Source organism: Hoplias malabaricus, chromosome 2 (assembly GCF_029633855.1).
Source record: "Hoplias malabaricus isolate fHopMal1 chromosome 2, fHopMal1.hap1, whole genome shotgun sequence".
NCBI lineage: Eukaryota > Metazoa > Chordata > Actinopteri > Characiformes > Erythrinidae > Hoplias > Hoplias malabaricus.
The window spans coordinates 62,651,945-62,672,135 of record NC_089801.1 but is presented as its reverse complement, the minus strand read 5'-3'; the positions used below and the strand labels follow the sequence as shown (position 1 = coordinate 62,672,135).

Genomic DNA, 20,191 nt, shown 5'->3' with positions numbered 1-20,191 from the left:
TTTACTGACTTACAGGTACATTGTAGTGGAGTATGGACCAGATCAAGAAATGAAAAGTTTAAGACTCTCTACTCTGATAAGGATTTCGCCCTGCCGCCCTCTAAATACATAACGGACGCGTCGGGGCGCCGCTGTTATAAACATGTTTTATGCAATGTGTTATTAATGTTACTCTCTGTTATTCTCAGGTGAATGTCTACTAACTAATGAAGTGATGTGTATTACTGTTTCAATCATGAAGGAAAATTTCTGTCTCTGTTTAGGAAGACGAATTAGTTTCTAACATCTAGAATAGTTGGTAATGTACTCAAGATATATACATACATATATATTTGATAAACATAATCCAGTACACTTATTATGCTATACCCAAGTATGTATGAAAGTATACTTTATCCTGAATTTTATTTTATCCAGTATTTTGCAGTAGCCAAAAATGTGACTTCTCTCTCTCTGAAACGTGAAGAAAGTCACATGAGCCTCAGACCCAGGATCCAATCAGAGAAAGGAGACCTCCCAAATGGGCGTGACCGCGCCAGTCGACCGAGTCGCCCAGCTCTAAGCAGCTCTCTTCGCACTTCGCTTCTTCTCTCTTCGCTTGCTACGCTTCCTTGCGACACTCTCTTCTATCAGTCCAGTCCAGTCCAGTCATGAAATTTCCTCAGTACTAAATATCCACAGTCAACTGTCAGTGGGTTTTTAACAAATTGGAAGCAACTGGGAACAACAGCAACTCAACCACGATGCGGTAGGCCACATAAAAGGACAGAGCAGTGACAGCAGAAGGTGAGGCGAATAATGCACAGAGGTCGCAAACTTTCTGCAGAGTCAATCACTACAGACCTCCAAAGTCATGTGGTCTTCATATTAGCTCAGGAACATTGTGGTGAGAGGTTCATAGAATGGCTTTTCATGGCCTAGCAACTGCATCCAATCCTTACATCACCAGGAGCAATGTGAAGCGTTGGATGCATTGGTGTAAAGCAGACAGCCACTGGACTTTAGAGCAGTTGAGACATGTTTTCTGGAGTGAGGAATCACATGTCTCAGTCTGGGGATCTCATGGATAAGTCTGGGTTTGGCAGTTGTCAGAACTTTGGGATAAATTAGAGCCTCGTCCAGCATTATTGTCTCATTTCACTAATGCACTTATTGAAGAATGGTCAAATATTCCCATATACACTGCTGAACCTTGTGGAAAGCCTTCCCAGAGGAGCTGAAGCTGTTATAGCTGCAGAGGGTGGGCCAACGTCATATTAAGCCCTATGGATTAACAATGGGATGTCATTCAAGTTCATATGCGTTCAAAGGCAGACAAGCGAATAATTTTGGCAATAAATTATATATGCCCTTCTTGAATTTAATTATCAAGACTTTGCTAATATAGTAAAAAATAAAAAAGAGATATTTCTACAGGCAAGGAACAAGGTTTAATATTGTCTGGCTGTGATCAGGCCCTCAGATGGCAGTGAAATAAAAACAGACACATACTGGTGGAAGTGGAAAACTGTCCTGTGGCCCAAAAAGTCAAAATTTGAAATTCAATCTGGAGACTACGGACGTTGCCCTCTTTCCATGTTTTACATTAACACTACCATCCACTGGCTAAAGTTAGCAGGTGCTGGCATTCGTCCCTATTCTTCAGCAACTCTCAAAAACCTGATTCTAACAGTTTCCCCAACAAAGCTTGGGTTCAACTGACACAAGTGTAACTCTAGCCATTTCATCCACACAGCAACCCACAGCACTTATTACCAGATTCGATTTCTAACATGAAAAAGTGAGCTAAAGTTAGCAGCTGAAAACTCTGGCTCACTGCACAGTAACTCTCAAAAACTGATTATAACACTTTGGTCAACAAAACTTATCACTAACTAACACTGCAACACATGAAAGTTACAAAGAAAGTTGCAGAGCACTACTCCAACACCAACTCCACTCTAATGTGTAAATTCAGTCCAGTATTAGTACATTTGTACAGCTTCTCTCTCTCTCTCCCTCTCTCTCTCTGTTTCTCCTACTTGCTCCCACTGCCATAATGTCTGTACTGGGAATATCGATCTATATTCTTCTTGTAGATAAGCAACCACCCAAGATTCAAACGTTGCTTAGTGCAGTAAACCAGCAGAGGACCCAGCATCCACAGAGGCTCTGTTCTCTCTATTACAGCTTCATGGAACATCACAGTCATTTAGAAGCTATAATTGTAAGGTAGAAATACTACATAGTGTTCCTTTAAACAGCTCACCTGGTAGATATTATCATGATTTTCCACCACACACTTCTTTACACTTTTCTTCTTGTTTTTGTTCTTCTTCCTCCTTTCAGAAAATGATTTATCAGCATGATTATTTAATGTAGAATTATCATTAGAAATGTGTAGCACTTTAGACACAAATGCTTGACAGTGACACCAAAGGTTACTTGATTAAAATATAGAGATAACCAATGGACCAGTTAGGTTTGCTCAGGGAGCAAAATACATTAAAGGGATAAGACCAGAGATGTGGAAATTATGAAATGTATTTCATATTTGAAATATCCATCCATCCATTGTCTGTAACCGCTTATCCAGTTCAGGGTCGCGGTGGGAGCCTACCTGGAATCATTTTCTTCAAACCAACCATCTTACCCAGGCTTTGAGAGGGATGTTTTCAAGACTGTGTCAGACAATTTCTACAGCCTTCCTCAACCTCTACTCACCTTTCAGTACTATGAGTTATTTGTTAATGTTTTGGGTATGTGTATAAAATTTCTTTTTATTTTTTGTCAACTCATCCTGCTTTGCTGTCTACCAAAATCCAACATACCATAGCACAAGTGGCCAGTTAATTGGCTGAGATCATTATAGATTTCCGTTTAAACTTATTGTTCTTATTTTCACTGATAACATGAGACGTATATAGATTGATGGAAGCTGTTCTTTTCAGAGTAGTTTCGTACTTACCATAAACATGTTTCACAATTTCATCCCTCTTAATAAAATTAATTCGCAGATTATTATTACTGAATTGGCATGTTGGCACATTTTTATTTTAGCAGATTAAGAGGGATGAAATAATGGTTAAATCGGATTCTCTTTCAGTCGGGCGCAAGGCAGGAATACACCCTGGAGGGGGCGCCGGTCCTTCACAGGGCAACACACACACACACATTCACACCTACGGTCACTTTTGAGTCGCCAATCAACCTACTAACGTGTGTTTTTGGACTGTGGGAGGAAACCAGAGCACCCGGAGGAAACCCATGCAGACACGGGGAGAACACACCCGGAGGGGGAATCGAACCTACAACCTCCAGGTCCCTGGAGCTGTGTGACTGCGACACTACCTGCTGCGTCACTGTGCCGCCCTATTTAAAATATTCATTCATTCACTCATTATCTGTAACTGCTTATCCAATTCAGGGTCGCAGTGGGTCCAGAGCCTACCTGGAATCATTGGGCGCAAGGCGGGAATACACCCTGGAGGGGGTGCCAGTCCTTCACAGGGCAACACAGACACACACACACATTCACTCACACAGTCACACCTACGGACACTTTTGAGTCGCCAATCCACCTGCAACGTGTGTTTTTGGACTGTGGGAGGAAACCGGAGCACCCGGAGTAAACCCGGGAGGACACTACTTAAAATATATATTTGTTTAATATTTAAAGGAATCTCTTCAGTTTAACAGAAGTTCTTAGACCAAAAGCAAATAAACAAAATACATACAAATGTCCCCAAAACAAAAACAATACGTACTTGATCGAGATAAAAAAATAAACCAAAGGTAAGTACTGATTTTCCTTTTTGTTCAATGTTTATCAGTCGGTTACAGTTATTATTATTCAACACTAAACACCTGTTTTCTTTTAAACATGATTAAATCCTGTTTACAGACATTTTACCAACGAATTGTGTCCTTCCTCTTCTCTTTTAGTTTCACTTAAATTATAAGGTAAATGTAAGTTAAGGCAAGTGTTGGTGCTGATTCAGTATATTTTTCTCCTTTTTAAAAATGCAATAGGTATGTGTTTACATTTAACTTTAGCCCAACCTCTTAGTTCAACCTTCAGAATAAAACCAAACATTATCAATAACCTTAACAGTAAACACAAAGTGTATCAAAACCAACAATAAAATTACCCAAAATTATTTAATAAATCAGTAACGAATGAGAAAAATAAAGGCTTTTTTTTCTACAGTTTCTTGGCTTCAAATAAAACAATTATTTTAATCCTCTTTCTGTTCAATGTGTCTTTTCAAAATATCCCTTTTTTCCAAAATGTCCTTATTGATATCGAAGTAGTTTCACCCAATTGTCAATCTGTGGGAAAATAATAGTCAGAGAGAGAATGATCCGAGAGTATACTCAAAGTTAATTTGGTCCATTATTTTTACACACTGTTTTAGGTTAAATTGGGCATGAAGTTTTCCCTCCACCTGCAGATTACCAGGACATTTAGCCTGGAAAGTTTGCCTGCTCACAGTAAGTGAAACTTTTCACCCATCATCTGCTCTGTAAACTCCCAGATTTTCCAACAGTGGACAGCTCTGTACTGATTAATTTACTGGATAGAAACGATGAAACTTAGTGTTTCTCTAATATTTTTTATATTATGAGCCAAGAATTTTCTGCTCAAATGTTCTCTCTCTCTTCTTCTAACCCACAGAGACTTTTTAGACAGTGAAACAGCTGGGCTCGATGCCTACACTGTAAAAAATATCTGTACATTTTAGGGGGAAAATTGTAAAACCTTGACAGTAAATGACTGTAAACTCTAAAAAGGTTGAAAACAGTGAAATACTGTAAATATTTGTATTAACCAAAATACTAACTTTTACAAGTCTTTACTGTAAAAATACATTATTTCACTGTTAAACACACAAACCATTAGGGGCAGTACAAGTGTACAAGTACTAAGAGGAGCTGAGACTTCCTGCTCCATATTGCGCTGTGATTTTCAGTGTTTCTTTGTTTTTCTCTGTCTTTGAGACTTTTTGACTTTGGGATGCATTGGGGTGATTATTTTGTGTTTGTTGTGCATGTCGTGACGAGATGTGTGTTGGTCAGGAAAGTTCACTATCAGCCTGTGTTCGAGTGATGGAGTGTGGCACCAAGATATTGCACTTTTTGCTCCTTTCAGCAATACCTCCTTTTAAGGGTTGAATATAGGATGTGGGCGGCACGGTGGCGCAGCAGGTAGTGTCGCAGTCACACAGCTCCAGGGGCCTGGATGTTGTGGGTTTGATTCCCGCTCCGGGTGACTGTCTTTGTCTGCATGGGTTTCCTCTGGGTGCTCTGGTTTCCTCACACAGTCCAAAAACACACGTTGGTAGGTGGATTGGCGACTTACAGGTCCACATACAGGATCAGGGACTTTACACCTGAGAGACACATGAAAAGAAACCAGGACAAATGTCTATACATTCTATGAAATGTCACCAGACTGTCAGTAAATATCTAGGAATGAATACATTGCTTTAAATATCTTTTATACCGACTGGAACTGCAGCTGATTTTTTAGACCCAAGTTCATTCTGAGTGAAACAGTAGTACCATCCACTGCTTCTGGAGTTCAGTGTAAAGCTGTAACTGTGTCCAGATCCTACAGGTGAGGTTTCACCTTCTTTAAACCAGGTGTAGTTCTGCACAGGTGGATTAGCATCACTGCTGCAGGTCAGAGTCACTGAACTGTCCTCCACTGTTTCTCCAGAGGGACGGATGGACACTGAGACACTCTTTGGAGGATCTACACATGAAAAAAAACAGCAGTGAGTGATCGTCACAGGATATAAAGAAAGAATACACATATGTATGAAGTTAAAATGCACTTACACAAAACATTGACAATTAGAGCTTCAGAGTATCTCTCTCCATGCTCATTAAAGCACTTGCACTTGTATATACCACTGTCCACAGAGCTGATCTCTTTCATTGTGTAGGACTTTGATTTTGTTTCTAATATTATTCCTTTAAACCAGTGACATTCTGGAGGTGGATTAGCGTCACTGCTGCAGGTCAGAGTCACTGAACTGTTCTCCACTGTTTCACCAGAGGGACGGATGGACACTGAAGCAACCTTTGGGCCGTCTAGAGGTAGAACAATATAAAAAATATGGAATTAAATAGTTACACAGCAACTGTGAATTTCCTGAACAACAGTCCAAAATTCATTAAATCATTATCTATTAGACTTCTCTAACCATTTCATCCCATTTAGGTTCAGGGTGGGTCTGTAGCCTACTCGGAATCATTAGATGCATGGCAGGATCACACCCTGACCAGGATGCCAGTTCATCGCAGGGCATTACACACTCACCCAGTCACTAACACTCAGTTTTACACAGTCAATCAACTTAAAAACATGTATTTTTAACACCCAGAGGAAACCCAGACAGACACAGGAAGAACACACTTAACTCCTCATAGCCAGTGACCCAACATTTTGTCTTTCATTCATAGATTTTTATTGTTTAAAGAGAAATTACTGCTACAGTTCAACACTAACCCTCAACTTTTCTGAGACTGAGAGAAATTAATCTGTACTTATGTAGCCTGGTTAAAAAATAACATATGTAGTTCATATATGAAAATATGAAAGCTAGTTTATGTAAAATTAGTTACTGTCTCTTTAAGAATGGTCAGATTGGAATGTACAAGCTGAGCATATGCTCTTTGTCAGCAGGTTAGGTTTACTTTTAGCCCTTTGCTGAATGAGCGTAGCTAGCCAATTGAGTGATGACAGGGGTGAGACTTGGAGGGAAAAAAGGAGAAGAGACAGTGGAGTGGGTGAAGAGTGAAGAAGAGCAGGAAAAAAGTTTGAAAGTGTTTCTTTAAAAGTGATTTAAAAAAAGTTAATACCCTTTCAGTCATTAATTGAACACTAACTTTATGCAGAGACACCACAGTGAACCATCTTTGCTGTGTGTATATGTTTTGCTCTGTGTAACATAGATCTGTTAGCTACATGCCACACTGGATATCAGAGGTCTGCTCACTCACAACTTCAGGAGGACATTGGTCAGACGGTTTTCTGGGCTGCTGTGTCATTTCAGGGTCTTTGTGGTTTCGAAGGAAGACACTTTCTGCCTGTTGATTGTACGGGTCGTTCAAACAGAGGTGTGTGAGACAGCTGCTGTGTTGTACCTGGCTCTCAGTGAACGAGGTACCATTTGTTTTTTTATTTGGCCCAGAGTGAAGAAGCCATTTTCTGTTTTAAGGGCCTCAGTGCACCAGAGCAATGACACAGGCCTGTTACGAGGGGGGTGTGTGTGTGTGTGTGGGCCTACATTTACGTTAACATGCTTAAAGTTTAACATTTCCATGGATTTACATTGGTGTTGTTGCACTACCGAGTTATGTTAGGCATACCGAGTTGTGAATTTATGTTCATAATATTTAACTACGGAGTTTAAAATTGAATACTGAGTTTAACTCTTTTCAGACTATTGTGAATCTAAACTCTTCTAAACTATTAGTAAGTTGCTACCTGAAGTCAGAGCATTTATAAGTGTAGTGCTAAATCATTTTAATCATCATATCACTCAAGTTATAAGATTTGTATTTCTGTATTTTGACATCTGATTTGGTGCATTGATCTACATTCACAGTGTATTATAGTTCATTAGATGGTAACTGTAAAGCAATCTTAAGTGCATACTTTATAGATACTAGCTCTTTACAGGTGGTAACTTAATCTTCAGTACTTAAAAATATTATCTGAATTATAAATGGTTAATTATTTTTTATATTGAACAAAGGGAAACAGTATTTCTATATTTTATTACAACTTTACATTAAATTCAGTTATACTGGTAAGGGTTAAACAATTAGATAAATAAGAATACTCTATCATAACTGCTGTTCCTTTAGATTCAAGCGTAGGTTTTACAAGGGCAATACTGCAGTGAGGATATAAAATAAAGGATTAAATTGATCTCAGAGCCCCTCGGCTTAGTAACTTTTAAAATAAATATGGGAAAGGGAAGCAAGGGTGTTACACTTACATCTGACATTCAGAGTGACCTCAGGAGAGTTCAGACCCTGTACAGCACAGTGATATCTGCCCTTATCCTCCCTGCTGACCGACTGCAGGTGGAGCTGCTCAGTTCTGGAGGATAAACCATGTCCATTTTTGTACCAGGTGAATGATGGACTATCAGTCCGACTGCAGGAGGTTTTACATGTGAGAGTGACATTATCTCCCTCTGTCACACTCTCAGGAACCTCCACCTGGAGAACTGTAAACAAGGGAAATATATACACAATGCTGTATTCACATTAACTGAAGAAATCTTTCATTATGGTTGTAAATGATCTACAAGAAAGGACTGGCTCCCCCTCCAGGGTGTATTCCCGCCTTGCACCCAATGATTCCAGGTAGGCTCTCGACCCACCGCGACCCTGAACTAGATAAGCGGTTACAGGTAATGAATGAATGAATGATCTACAAGTGTCTGCTGTCACTTTAAGCTGGGGTTACACGACACGACTTTTAGTCCAATTTTAACACTGATTTCCACTTGGGCCGGGTGTGTGCTAGTTGGCTCTAGTCTGCAGACTCTGTTGCAGTCGCAGGTGTCAGTCCGGGTGAAAGTTGGGTAGTGTGCGAGGGGCTCTGACTCCAAACTGCGTATCAGACATATCAAACGTTTGATTTTTCAACAACATTTTGGGGTGTGACATTATTCCAGTCTCCATAAAAATCATCCAAAACATAAAGTTGTGTAGTGAGAGTAACCCAGTCTGTTTATAATCTGTCCCGACATTAAAAGTAGTGTAGTGTCTCCAGGGCTTTAGAGTCAAACTCACATTTTAAACAGAAACACAGAAATATTGCCTTCATTTTGTTGATATATGTAAATTACTCTGCCACCCCATTTGTTGTGCCTCCCCACGTTATTGTTTCCATCTGTATCCGCTTAGATTGTGCTGGGTTTTCCAGTTGCCATTGCAAAGGTAGACTACTGATGTCATGGTCTGAAAACGGGTCGAGAAAAACACAAGACTAGTAGCCCATTGCAGTTTTAAGTTTAAGATTAAAAGAGAGAGGAAAAAATCTGTAAACAGACAAAATTCTCAGAAATTCCTTCACTCGACTTTGTGCTCACAGGTATATGGTTTTATCCTCTAAACATGAGAAAACAGAATTTCTCTTAAGGGATGTTAACTCCCTGAAGTATTGCATTTTCTAGGTTTTGCTAGTTATTATTGGTACTTAGCTTACTGGGACTAGCATCCACATCCAAAATGAAAGGTAAGGAAATATCAACATTGTGTAGCCTTTCACATTACACATTACATTGAAGTTTTATTTTCTTTTAGCCGTATGTCTAATGACACAAGAGTGGACTTTAGCTTGAGCCTGGGGCAGAATTTGTGGTTTGTTTGATTTTATTTGTTGAGGGAATGTGTGCTTATTTTTTAATTAATTAATTATATGTGCCCTGTGAAGGACTGGCGCCCCCTCCAGGATGTATTCCTGCTTGCGCCCAATGATTCCAGGTAGGCTCTGGACCCACCGCGACCCTGAATTGGATAAGCGGTTACAGATAATGAATGAATGAATGAATTATATATGTATAGTTTTTGACACTGATGTGTGAAACTCTTCAAAGTCACCCAGAGCGGGGCTTGGCCACATACCCAGCAGGTCCAAAACTGGACCAAGACCCATCTAAAATGTATCACCCCCGATCAAGAAAGTGAAAATAAACTGCCTCCCACCATCAACAAACTAAACTGAGCACCCACTTTCACCAGTGCCACACGGATCTAAACACAGATTGTAGACCCAGCTGCAATGACACTTTTGGCCAAATCATATTTTTGACTTTTTTTTGTCAGCAACATCCAAATATTTTGACATTACCCCTGATGAAGCCAGATGCTGCAGCACCCTGGTTGAGAAAGGCTTGTATTTCTAAACACACATCTCCTGCTCTATGCTACACAGACCTGAAATACTTAATTTTGAAGTAGTATTTTCTTAGGTCTTTTTCGTATAATCTCTCAGTCTGAGGATGTAGTTGTTTGCTGGCCACATTTGACCAGAAAGTGTTTGTACTGAATGTATTCTTGTATATAAGTTTGCACAATTCAACATACCTGTAGACCCCTTAAGACCACAGATAGGTGTAGGGTTGTAATTTACACTCCTCTCAGTCTGTGTAGCAGCTCCTGTAACACAAAAGAGAAATGTGTAATTTATGATATGGCTCTTTGTTAGTAAAATGTTCTCCTGTAGAAATGTGAAATGAAATAACAAAGGAGCAGATAAAGTGAATGAATAGAAATTAAACTCAGATGGAAACCTGAGGCTATTTCCAAAAATACATCAATGAAGGGGTTTTATTTATTTTATTTTTTTGTCCTTGTATGGAGGGGCACAAAACAATTGACAGCATTCATAGGCTTTTCAGCATGTGTCCCACCTATCAAGAAAGTGAAAATAAACCACCTCCCACCATTAAACTAAACTAAACACCCACTTTTACCAATGACACTGATTGTAAACCGTGGACTTGCAATTATTTAGACCCAGCTGCAATGTCATTTTTGGCCACTGTTCAGGCCACGGTAATATGTCTACATAGTATTATTTATATCTAATGGGGAGTGGCAGCTGACTTACCAGAGATGAAGAGCAGACACAGCAGAGAAAGTGTGTTATGCATTCTGAGTGAAACCATCAGAGAACCCTGGATGAACATAAACATGTAAAACTTCATTTAGAGCCAAAAATGCGTGTTCAAATTCCAACATTTTTAAATACTTTATATTGCCAAAAGTATTCGCTTGACTTTGCACGCATATGAAATAGTGTTGATGTCAAACAGGAGTCGGATTTAGATGCACAACATTATAAATAGTGTTGAAAAGTTAGGCCAAAGGGTATGAATAAGTTCTTCCATTTTGGGTCGTTTACAGTACTACTCATGGTTTTATTTCCATACTGTAGACCTAGTGTTATATTAAATGTAGAAATTCTGGAAGTTATAATTGTTCGTGATTGTAGTTATAATGTGGCAATGATCATTTCAGAAGGGAATTTACTTCCCCATTGCAGAATATCCCCTTTTGAAAGGCTTGATACACCCCTGCATTTGGCTGCCGTTCTCATCTGTGTGTGTGTTTGTGTGTGTGTGTGTGTGTGTGCGCGCCAATTGATCGTTAGGTGTCTAGACAGGCACAATATAAGTGTAAATGTAAATAAAGACCTTTGAAGTCTTCAGGGCGATCTGGTCAAGAGAGAGCTCACAGAAATATTTATTTCACTGTTGTGTCCTACCTCCTTATTCTTTGAGAAATACTTTCAAATGCACATGTCGCTTTTGGTAGTGAATTTGTTGTCACTGTGTTGTTTTTGGGAGTTATCAGCATCACATAGTGAGTCATTACTAATGAGCAGGGTGTTACTGTGTTCTTCATTAGGAGTTGATGATCAGGAACAGTATAAAGTGATATAAATGATAACACAGTGCTTACTTGTGTTTAGTCACATGTTTCTTTATTACAACTGCTTTGAATAAATGTGAATGTGAGCTGAATGTATTAATTACATAAACATGGTTTTATTTCACGAATAGTAACACTTGGAACAGCCATTACCTCAAATGAGTTTGTCACCACTGGTGATGCCCACTATTCTACAGTATGATAGAATACTGCCCCATGCCCCAGGAGCCCCATTCACAGATGCTGGATCACGCCACACTGGGTCTTCCCTTAACTCATGATTTACAAACTAAGCACGGGTCTGAACTTTGTCAGTTTTATTAATAACACATCTTTTATTCTTTCTTCTATAGTTAAATGATCTTCAAGGACAAAGTGCTTATTAACAAAAGTGTAGTAAATATATTATAAATGCATGAATTCACATTTCTTTCCATGAATTAATTAAGTCTTTGTTAATTCAAGAATGATTAAGTATTTTCCTACCTTCGTTAACTCAAGAGAACTTGGCCAAAGTATGACACACAAGTCACTGTTAGGAAAAGCTCTGTTTAGTTTGGGTGTGACATTAGGTTATATTTTAGGCTGGCAGTCATAGAGACAAGAAATACATCAAGGAACCAATCAGACTATATCTTAACAGAGTCTTTCCTTATATGTGAAGATCCTCTTGTATTATGTGCATATCACATGAAGACAACAGGAAACGAGGACTTGAGAACATTCACGCAATGCACAGAGTGCAATTCATATGGGGAGGGCAACATCATCATTAAATACCCTGCAGCAAAAGGAGAAGTGCCCATACCTATACACTGAGTATCATATACATCATAAGCTTTTATTTTTTTATTCTAACATAACCCCTTCTATTCTAAAAGAATAACTATTACAGAATAAATCTTTAAACCATTTGGTCCAATTAATACCACCTTTTCTGTGATCATCCTTTTGCCCAGGCAGGCTTTGTGTCATGTTTCAGGTCACAGTGCTTGGGAGAAGAGACTGACATACATACAGTTAAAAGCAAGAGTAGATAAAATAGAGAGCATTGGGTATCTCACCAGTCACAAGGCATGATTAACCGAAGTTCAAACAAGTTACTTTTAATACCCTAAAAGTACAGCGAGAGAAAGAGGAAGAGAAAGTGACATTTATCACTTGGTTGGTATAAATATTGAAAATAATTTTTCCTCCACATTCTGATCTAGCAGTTCAGAACAGACAAATACAGAACCTCTAAAACAGCCAATATAGATAGGAAAAGCCCAAGTTTGCCCATGTTTAGTGAGACAGGGTATTCCATCCACAAACAGAATAATGCAAACATGTCCTGCAATTGAAGGAGCAATCAGTAACATTTGTTTTACTAAATAATAAAAGGACCAGTATTTGTCATCAGAGATTAAGGTAACATTTAAACCCCTGGCTTCTCTGAGAGCAGTACTGCAGCCAGAATTGTTAATTGTTATGTGAGGAGGCCCTTTCTGAAGAGAAGCTCTATTGGTGGATCGACCTGAAATACTGCCCTCTGTCCAACCCCAGCACAGTACGCAAGCCCAGGTTGCAAGGTAAAAAATTCTGTGCGCTCGTTGAGTCTGACTTGCTCGATTTAATGTCGTCTGTGCGCTCTCGCATAAAAGACAGTGATCTTACTCCATATAACTAAAATATTTATGAATATGACTCATATATTTACCTAATTGCTCTTTAAACAATTCCTTTGAGGCTTTAAAGCCTTTTCTTTTCAGTTTAGTTGTCTCTATCCAGCTATTTTTTTAATCACTTTTCTTTTTTTTTTTATTTTTAGCCTCTTCTCTTTTCTGCTTTAGCTTTCTCTTTTCTGTATTATCTACGCTTTCAAATGTTTCTTTTATTTTTGTCTTCTCTTTTGCTATACCCACAATTACCATTCACTCCTTCAAAAAGGTGTAATTTTAGCTTGTGCTTGAGTCTGGCTTTATATACAGCACTACACAGCTGAAGCTGGTTGGTGCTGATTGCCGCTGAGGATTCTGGGAGTTTGAGTCCTGAGAGCCAGATCGTCCAGCTCTTCCCCTGTACCGGCCAGGCCCACTGCTGGTGGCTCGCTGCATCGACTGACTCTGACACCTATAAGGTGTAAACATCCTGCTAAAAATCTCCTTGACCAGAGACATGAAAAATGAGAAGAAATACTGGTGATGTATTTGAAAAATAGAGGCAGTTTGAGCCCAGCAAGTCTATAAAAGTAATGTGAGTTTGTCTATTTTCTCCATAACAGGTAAGCAAGTATACAGGGTGGGCCATTTATATGGATTCACCTTAATAAAATGGGAATGGTTGGTGATATTAACTTCTTGTTTGTGGCACATTATTATATGGGAGGGGGAAAACTTTTCAAGATGGGTGGTGACAATGGTGGCCATTTTGGATCCAACTTTTGTTTTTTCAATGGGCAGAGGGGCACATCAAACTTAATGGTAATTTCACAAGAAAAACAATTGTGTGCTTGGTTTTAATGTAACTTTATTCTTTCATGAGTTATTTACAAGTTTCTGGCCACTTCCACTGATGATGCTGTCTCCACTGCTCTCCATTCAGCCCTTACTCATCTGGGCAAGAAAGACACTTATGTCAGAATGCTTTTTATTGATTTCAGTTCTGCATTCAACACAATCATCCCCCAACAACTCATTCAGAAACTGGACAGACTGGGACTGAACACATCACTGTGCAACTGGCTGCTTGACTTCCTGACTGGAAGACCACAGGCAGTACGGGTTGGCAGTACGGGATGCGTGCTGAGCCCCCTTCTGTTTACTCTGCTAACCCACGACTGCTCTCCATCACACACCTCCAACCTCTTCATCAAGTTTGTGGATGACACGACTGTGGTAGGCCTCATCATCAACAACAATGAGTCACACTACAGGAGCGAGGTGAGCTGGCTGGCCTCTTGGTGCAAACACAACAATCTCTCTCTGAACACTGAGAATACCAAGGAGATTGTTGTGGACTTCAGGAGAACTCGCACACAACATGCCCCTCTATCCATCAACGGGGCTGCTGTGGAGAGCGTGAGCAGCACCAAGTTCCTGGGTGTGCACCTCACAGAGGAACTCTCCTGGACCATCAACACAGCATCACTGGCCAAGAAGGCTCACCAACGGCTCTACTTTCTCCGTAAGCTAAGAAGAGCAAGAGCTCCCACCCCCATCATGATCACCTTCTACAAGGGGGCCATCGAGAGTATCCTGACTAGCTGTTTCACTGCGTGGTACAGGGCCTGCACAGCATCCTGCCGCAGAACCCTCCAGCGTATTGTGAGAACAGCTGAGAAGATCATTGGTACTTCTCTCCCCTGCCTTCAGGACTTATACAGTTCCCGCCTCCTACGAAAAGCCCTCTGCTTGGCAGGTGATCCCACCCACCCGCTACACAGCTTCTTCATCCTGCTGCCATCAGTGCGGAGACTGCGTAGTCTCAGGGCTAGGACCAGCAGACTGAGGGACAGCCCCATCCATCAGGCTGTGAGAATGCTGAACTCTCTCTCTACTCTAACCCTCACCCTCCCAATTCTGCCCCCTGCACACACTACTCAGCAACCTCATCAATTATCACCAATACACACACACTCACACCTACGGACACCTACCAATGTGTGGTTTTAGACCATGGGAGGAAAACGGAGCACCTGGAGGAAACCCACATGGACACTGGGAGAACACACCACACTCCTCACAGACAGTCACCCGGAGCGGGACTTGAACCCACAACCTCCAGGTCCCTGGAGCTGTGTGACTGCGACACTACCTGCTGCACCAAAGACAGAAATTATTCATGTTTTAATACTAACTTTATCCTTGTATAATGGCCTATTAAAGGTGGAATGGACAATTCAGATAGGAACATTGCATGGAGAATAGCACCAGTATTAGCTTGGTGGAACTAAAGGTTTGAATTGGAAAATTGTAAATAATGATCAAACAACTGCCAACTAAATTATATTTTAAGTGGAAATGAAGGATAAATAAGGAAGATAAAAGTCTTGATTATAATATAAGATTCATCTCTTTTCTCATTGTTATCTCTTTCTTAAAGGTTTCTACCAATTTCTACAGTTTTTATTAATTCATTCATTATCCATAACTGCTTATCCAGTTCACCCAGACACACACACATTCACTCACACACTCACACCTATGGACACTTTTGAGTCGCCAACGTGTGTTTTTGGACTGTGGGAGAAAACCGGAGCAACTGGAGTAAACCCACACAGACACAGGGAGAACACACCAACTCCTCACAGACAGTCACCTGGAGCAGGATATGAACCCTCAACCTCCAGGACCCTGGAGCTGTGTGACTGTGACAGTACCTGCTGCATCACCACCCTACAGTTTTTATATTTTCTCATAAATGTATAGCTGTATTTAAACCATTAGTATGTTAGTTGCTACTTAGTTGCTCTCTGTCTGTAATCATTTATTGTTTTTCAATAATTTAATGTACAACATACACTCTAGTTCTTGCTCTATTGTTTTTCCCACCCATTTTGGGCTCTCCATTTCTAACTCTGTTGGTCTGACAGCAGCTGTGTCTCTCTGGTGGGTTTGTCAGCAGATTATCACTTTCATTTGCTGGGTGTTAGAAACCGAAAAATTAGTGTAAACAGCAGGATTTGATTTTTAAGATTTTTCCTAAAGTCTTTTGCCTCTGCTTTTCCATCATTTTCAGTCTCATCCCTTTTAGTCACCTCCTGATTCTGTTTTTGGACTTTTAGAACCTCCCCAGTCACAAGTACTACTACCTCCTCTATAATAGAGCGGAGCACACACTTCCCTTTCACACCTGCAGGCCCGGTTGTAATCTCACTGACTGCAAAGCATCTCTGTTTGCTTTTGAGTTCTTCCTGGTGGTTAGTGCTAAAAACGCCCCAGCACTGCTATCCAGGGTTTCCCCTGTGGATAGCTGCCCCATTAATGTGAAACCTGGATGATCAGAAATGACAGTAAACTGTTACTGCGCTAAACATTAGATGTATATAATAGTTATATACATGCACTTCACCAACAGTGTGTCTCAGTAGATGCTTTAGAGTAGAAATGATCACAAGGGACCAATAGTCAACCTACATTTCTGAACCTAAAGACAACACAAATATTAGAGTCACTTCACTTCTCTTTCCATTAACAATGAATTAATGACTCTTTACTGATTCCAAAAGCACTGAGTCTTTTCCTACCTTCATTAAGCGTCGTTCATCTCTTCAACACAAAGAACAAATGCTGACAAATATAGGGTTAAACTATATGTGGGTAAAGTGGTGCTGACCTATTTTTACACACTCTGACATTGTTCTTCCTGTCTTCAAATATTTGGCTCCTCCTTAATGAAGTATAAACTAGCCATAGACTAGATTCTTTATTATTAAATCTGCAGATTATAAATACATTAAATACTGAAAGAACTGTTGAATATTGTAGAACACTAAGGCAGTAGAGAGATGATGAATATCTTACGTTTAATGAGTGATTTTACTGTTTGTCACTCGTCTGTTTGTAGAGAGATTGAGTGACTGATAAACAGCTCTATTTTCTTTCATTGAAACTTCCCTCTGAACACTCAGTGGTGAGTGATTTCATCTACTGTTCGTTTATACCGCCATCTAGAGGAATTCCACATTCACGGCATAATAATTAATCACTGACTATTGTGTGTGTGTGGGGGGGGGGGGGGGGTTTCTAAAGATTTCCAGCATAGACAACAGAAAGTAAACTGAAAGGAGACAAGATCTTTTCACCAGCAATGGCTTTATTTAAACAGTACCTTTCATATGCTGCAGTTCAGCAAGTACCTGCTCAGAAAAATATATAACTCAGTGTATTAACACTATCATCATAAAATAAATCAAACTTAAAAATGAAATAAATGATAAGAGCAAACCAACAAGTAAAGACATAGTATTCATTTAAAGCAGTGGTTCCCAAAGTGGGGCGTGGAGCGACTGCAGGGGGAGGTGCAGCGAGGCAAATGAAAAACCAAAGGGTAAACAAGTAAATATGACGAGGCATATCTCAGAAGAGATGAAGGGGTTAAATATGTCATTTTTTTTTTTGAAGAGCCAAGGTGCAGGTTTTGGGCTTTTTCTCTCAGGAAGCTGTTTTATATTTAATTTTAGTGCAGGGAAGCAATTAGGAACAAATATGTTTAACAACGACTGTTAAGCACAAGCACTACATTTCTGTTCTTTTCTACAGTTGCAGTGGTGTATGAAAGTATAAGTAAATTCCAGTGGAGCTTGGAAGTAAAAGATATGTAAATGTGTCAATGTCTAAATATTCTCATCTACAAAATGGAGGCACGGTAGAAAAGTTTGGGGATCACTGATATAAAGAATGACAGATGTGAGTGAGATGAGTTGAAGAACTAGAAATGAGATATTTGTAATAAATAAGTAATAAATAATTGATGAATTCTTCAAACCACAGGTTAAAGGTTTTAGAAATTATAACATTAATATAGTGTAATAGTATAAATATAGTATAATATACAGAGAGGGTATGATTCTGAAGATGTGTCAGACCTCATTAAACAGTGATTCCTAAAGGTTAGGAACAGGACAAATCACCAGGCTTACTAAGACTTCACACACACACACACACACACACACACACACACACACACACACACACACACACATTCACTGTTCTTCATTCAGTTTGTTCTTGGTGAGTCGGTGATGATCTGAAGCTGATGTGTTAAACTGACCGTTGATGTCCATTAAGAAAATAATCCTCTCAAAAGCTGCTCACTGTTTGTAACGGTTTTCTGTGTTGGTCATTGCTGGCTCCTCCTACCAGTGCTTTATGGGAACTGTGGTTATTGTTGAACGCCATTATGTTTTAACCATCTGAAAGACACACACACACACACACACACAATTTGATACGTCCCAGTAGAAGCTCCACAGAAGAGGAAGGAGAAGCTGTTCAGATGGTGGTGAAGGAGACTCCACAGTGAAGATTCTGCTGTGTCTTAAAGAGCTACTAAACAGTCCTCAGTAGAAGAGGATTGACTCACTGCTAGAGTGTCGTACTCAGGAGAGCGGGACTGAGGATCCAGAGCTATGTACGGATCATCAGAAGGACTGGAATGGACAGTCTGTTTGAGGGAGAGACAGAATGAAGCAGAGGAGACATGAAGACGTTTGAGGTGTGTAGGAGTTCTTCATGAATCTGAATGTCTGAGTGAAGTGTGTTTGTGAAGAGACTCTTACTGCGAGTGTATGGTACACATCATCAGAGGACCTGGACATGGGGTGGAGAGCTGTGTATGTGTCGTCCTTGGTGTTAGGGTCAGACTTCTGGAGAGAGGAGGGTCAGAGAACAGAAGCAGTTCAAGTCCTCACTGATTTAAATTAGAATGAATCTGGTTTATAATGTTTAGTTTGTGATGGATTCACCTGCTGTAGGTTTACTTCATCAGCGGGATTTCCTCTTCTCTTTCTCCTGAAGAGTAGTGAGAGTTATAATAACAAACCCAACATGAATATTCTGACTGATACAACCAGAAAACTCACACAATGGAAAAGTCCAAGTGAATCATGGGTAAAATAATCCATTAATATTCGGTTTCAAAGCATTATTTTCAGAGAATGGATCAGAAAAGATGTAAACACTTACCGTAAACATACAACAGCAACGATGAGAGATAAACCTCCAGCTACCACTGCAATCACTGCACAGAGAACTACCAAACCAGACCCTGTGGGCAGATAAACACTGCAGTTTAAAGAGATTAGCTTTAAGGAATGTACTTTAATGATTTTTTAACTATTTAATACCTTTTACACCGACAGACACTGCAGCTGCTGTCTGAGCTCCGTACTCATTCTGAGCCACACAGTAGTAGGATCCACTCTGTAGAGCACTGTAACTGTGTCCAGATCCTACAGGTGAGGTTTCACCTTCTTTAAACCAGGTGTAGTTCTGCACAGGTGGATTAGCATCACTGCTGCAGGTCAGAGTCACTGAACTGTCCTCCACTGTTTCACCAGAGGGACGGATGGACACTGAGACACTCTTTGGACCGTCTGGAGGTAGAGAGACACATTGTGTTTTACAGGGATGAAAATGTCAGGACTAATGACAAGTGTCTAATATAAGTTTAATTACTATCACATTAACTGTTGTCAGTTTGGAGTTATTCATTTAAAAAAACAAAAAGAAAAACAGAGCTATAATATAAACTCATCTAAAGCTAATTGGGACCAGTATAAAATAAAGTTTTGTGAGATGTTCTTCTTCTGGTTGTTTTTCAGACAGGTTTAGACTGTGTTCATCATTTTCAGATTTAAAGCTCCTTCCTGCAGATATTTCAGTGAACTCTGGAGAATTTCTGTAACTGTCTTTCACTCATATATTTATTATTGTTTAAAGAGAAATTACTGCTACAGTTCAGCACCAACCCTCAGTTTCTTGTTTTCTGAGACTGAGTCTGTACTTACATCTGACATTCAGAGTGACCTCAGGAGAGTTCAGACCCTGTACAGCACAGTGATATCTGCCCTTATCCTCCCTGCTGACTGACTGCAGGTGGAGCTGGTCAGTTCTGGAGGATAAACCATGTCCATTTTTGTACCAGGTGAATGTTGGACTGTCAGTCAGACTGCAGGAGGTTTGACATGTGAGAGTGACTTTATCTCCCTCTGTCACTGTCTCAGGAACCTCCACCTGCAGATCTGTAAACAAGAGAAAACACA

General features: G+C 39.9%; 1 protein-coding gene across 1 annotated transcript in view; it reads right to left on the bottom strand.

The window, feature by feature from the left end:
• LOC136677786 (sialoadhesin-like) overlaps positions 1–20,191 on the bottom strand; it is a 108,684-nt gene that overhangs the window by 63,111 nt on the left and 25,382 nt on the right. The window contains exons 10-20 of the mRNA XM_066655423.1: positions 19,937–19,955; positions 19,274–19,522; positions 19,113–19,194; positions 18,893–18,938; positions 18,707–18,793; positions 18,511–18,591; positions 10,622–10,688; positions 10,096–10,167; positions 7,995–8,228; positions 5,824–6,078; positions 5,496–5,737 (exon numbers count right to left, since the gene is read on the bottom strand). Of these exons, the coding sequence (XP_066511520.1) occupies positions 5,496–5,737; positions 5,824–6,078; positions 7,995–8,228; positions 10,096–10,167; positions 10,622–10,688; positions 18,511–18,591; positions 18,707–18,793; positions 18,893–18,938; positions 19,113–19,194; positions 19,274–19,522; positions 19,937–19,955 (1,434 nt within the window). The remainder of the gene's footprint in view (positions 1–5,495; positions 5,738–5,823; positions 6,079–7,994; positions 8,229–10,095; positions 10,168–10,621; positions 10,689–18,510; positions 18,592–18,706; positions 18,794–18,892; positions 18,939–19,112; positions 19,195–19,273; positions 19,523–19,936; positions 19,956–20,191) is intronic.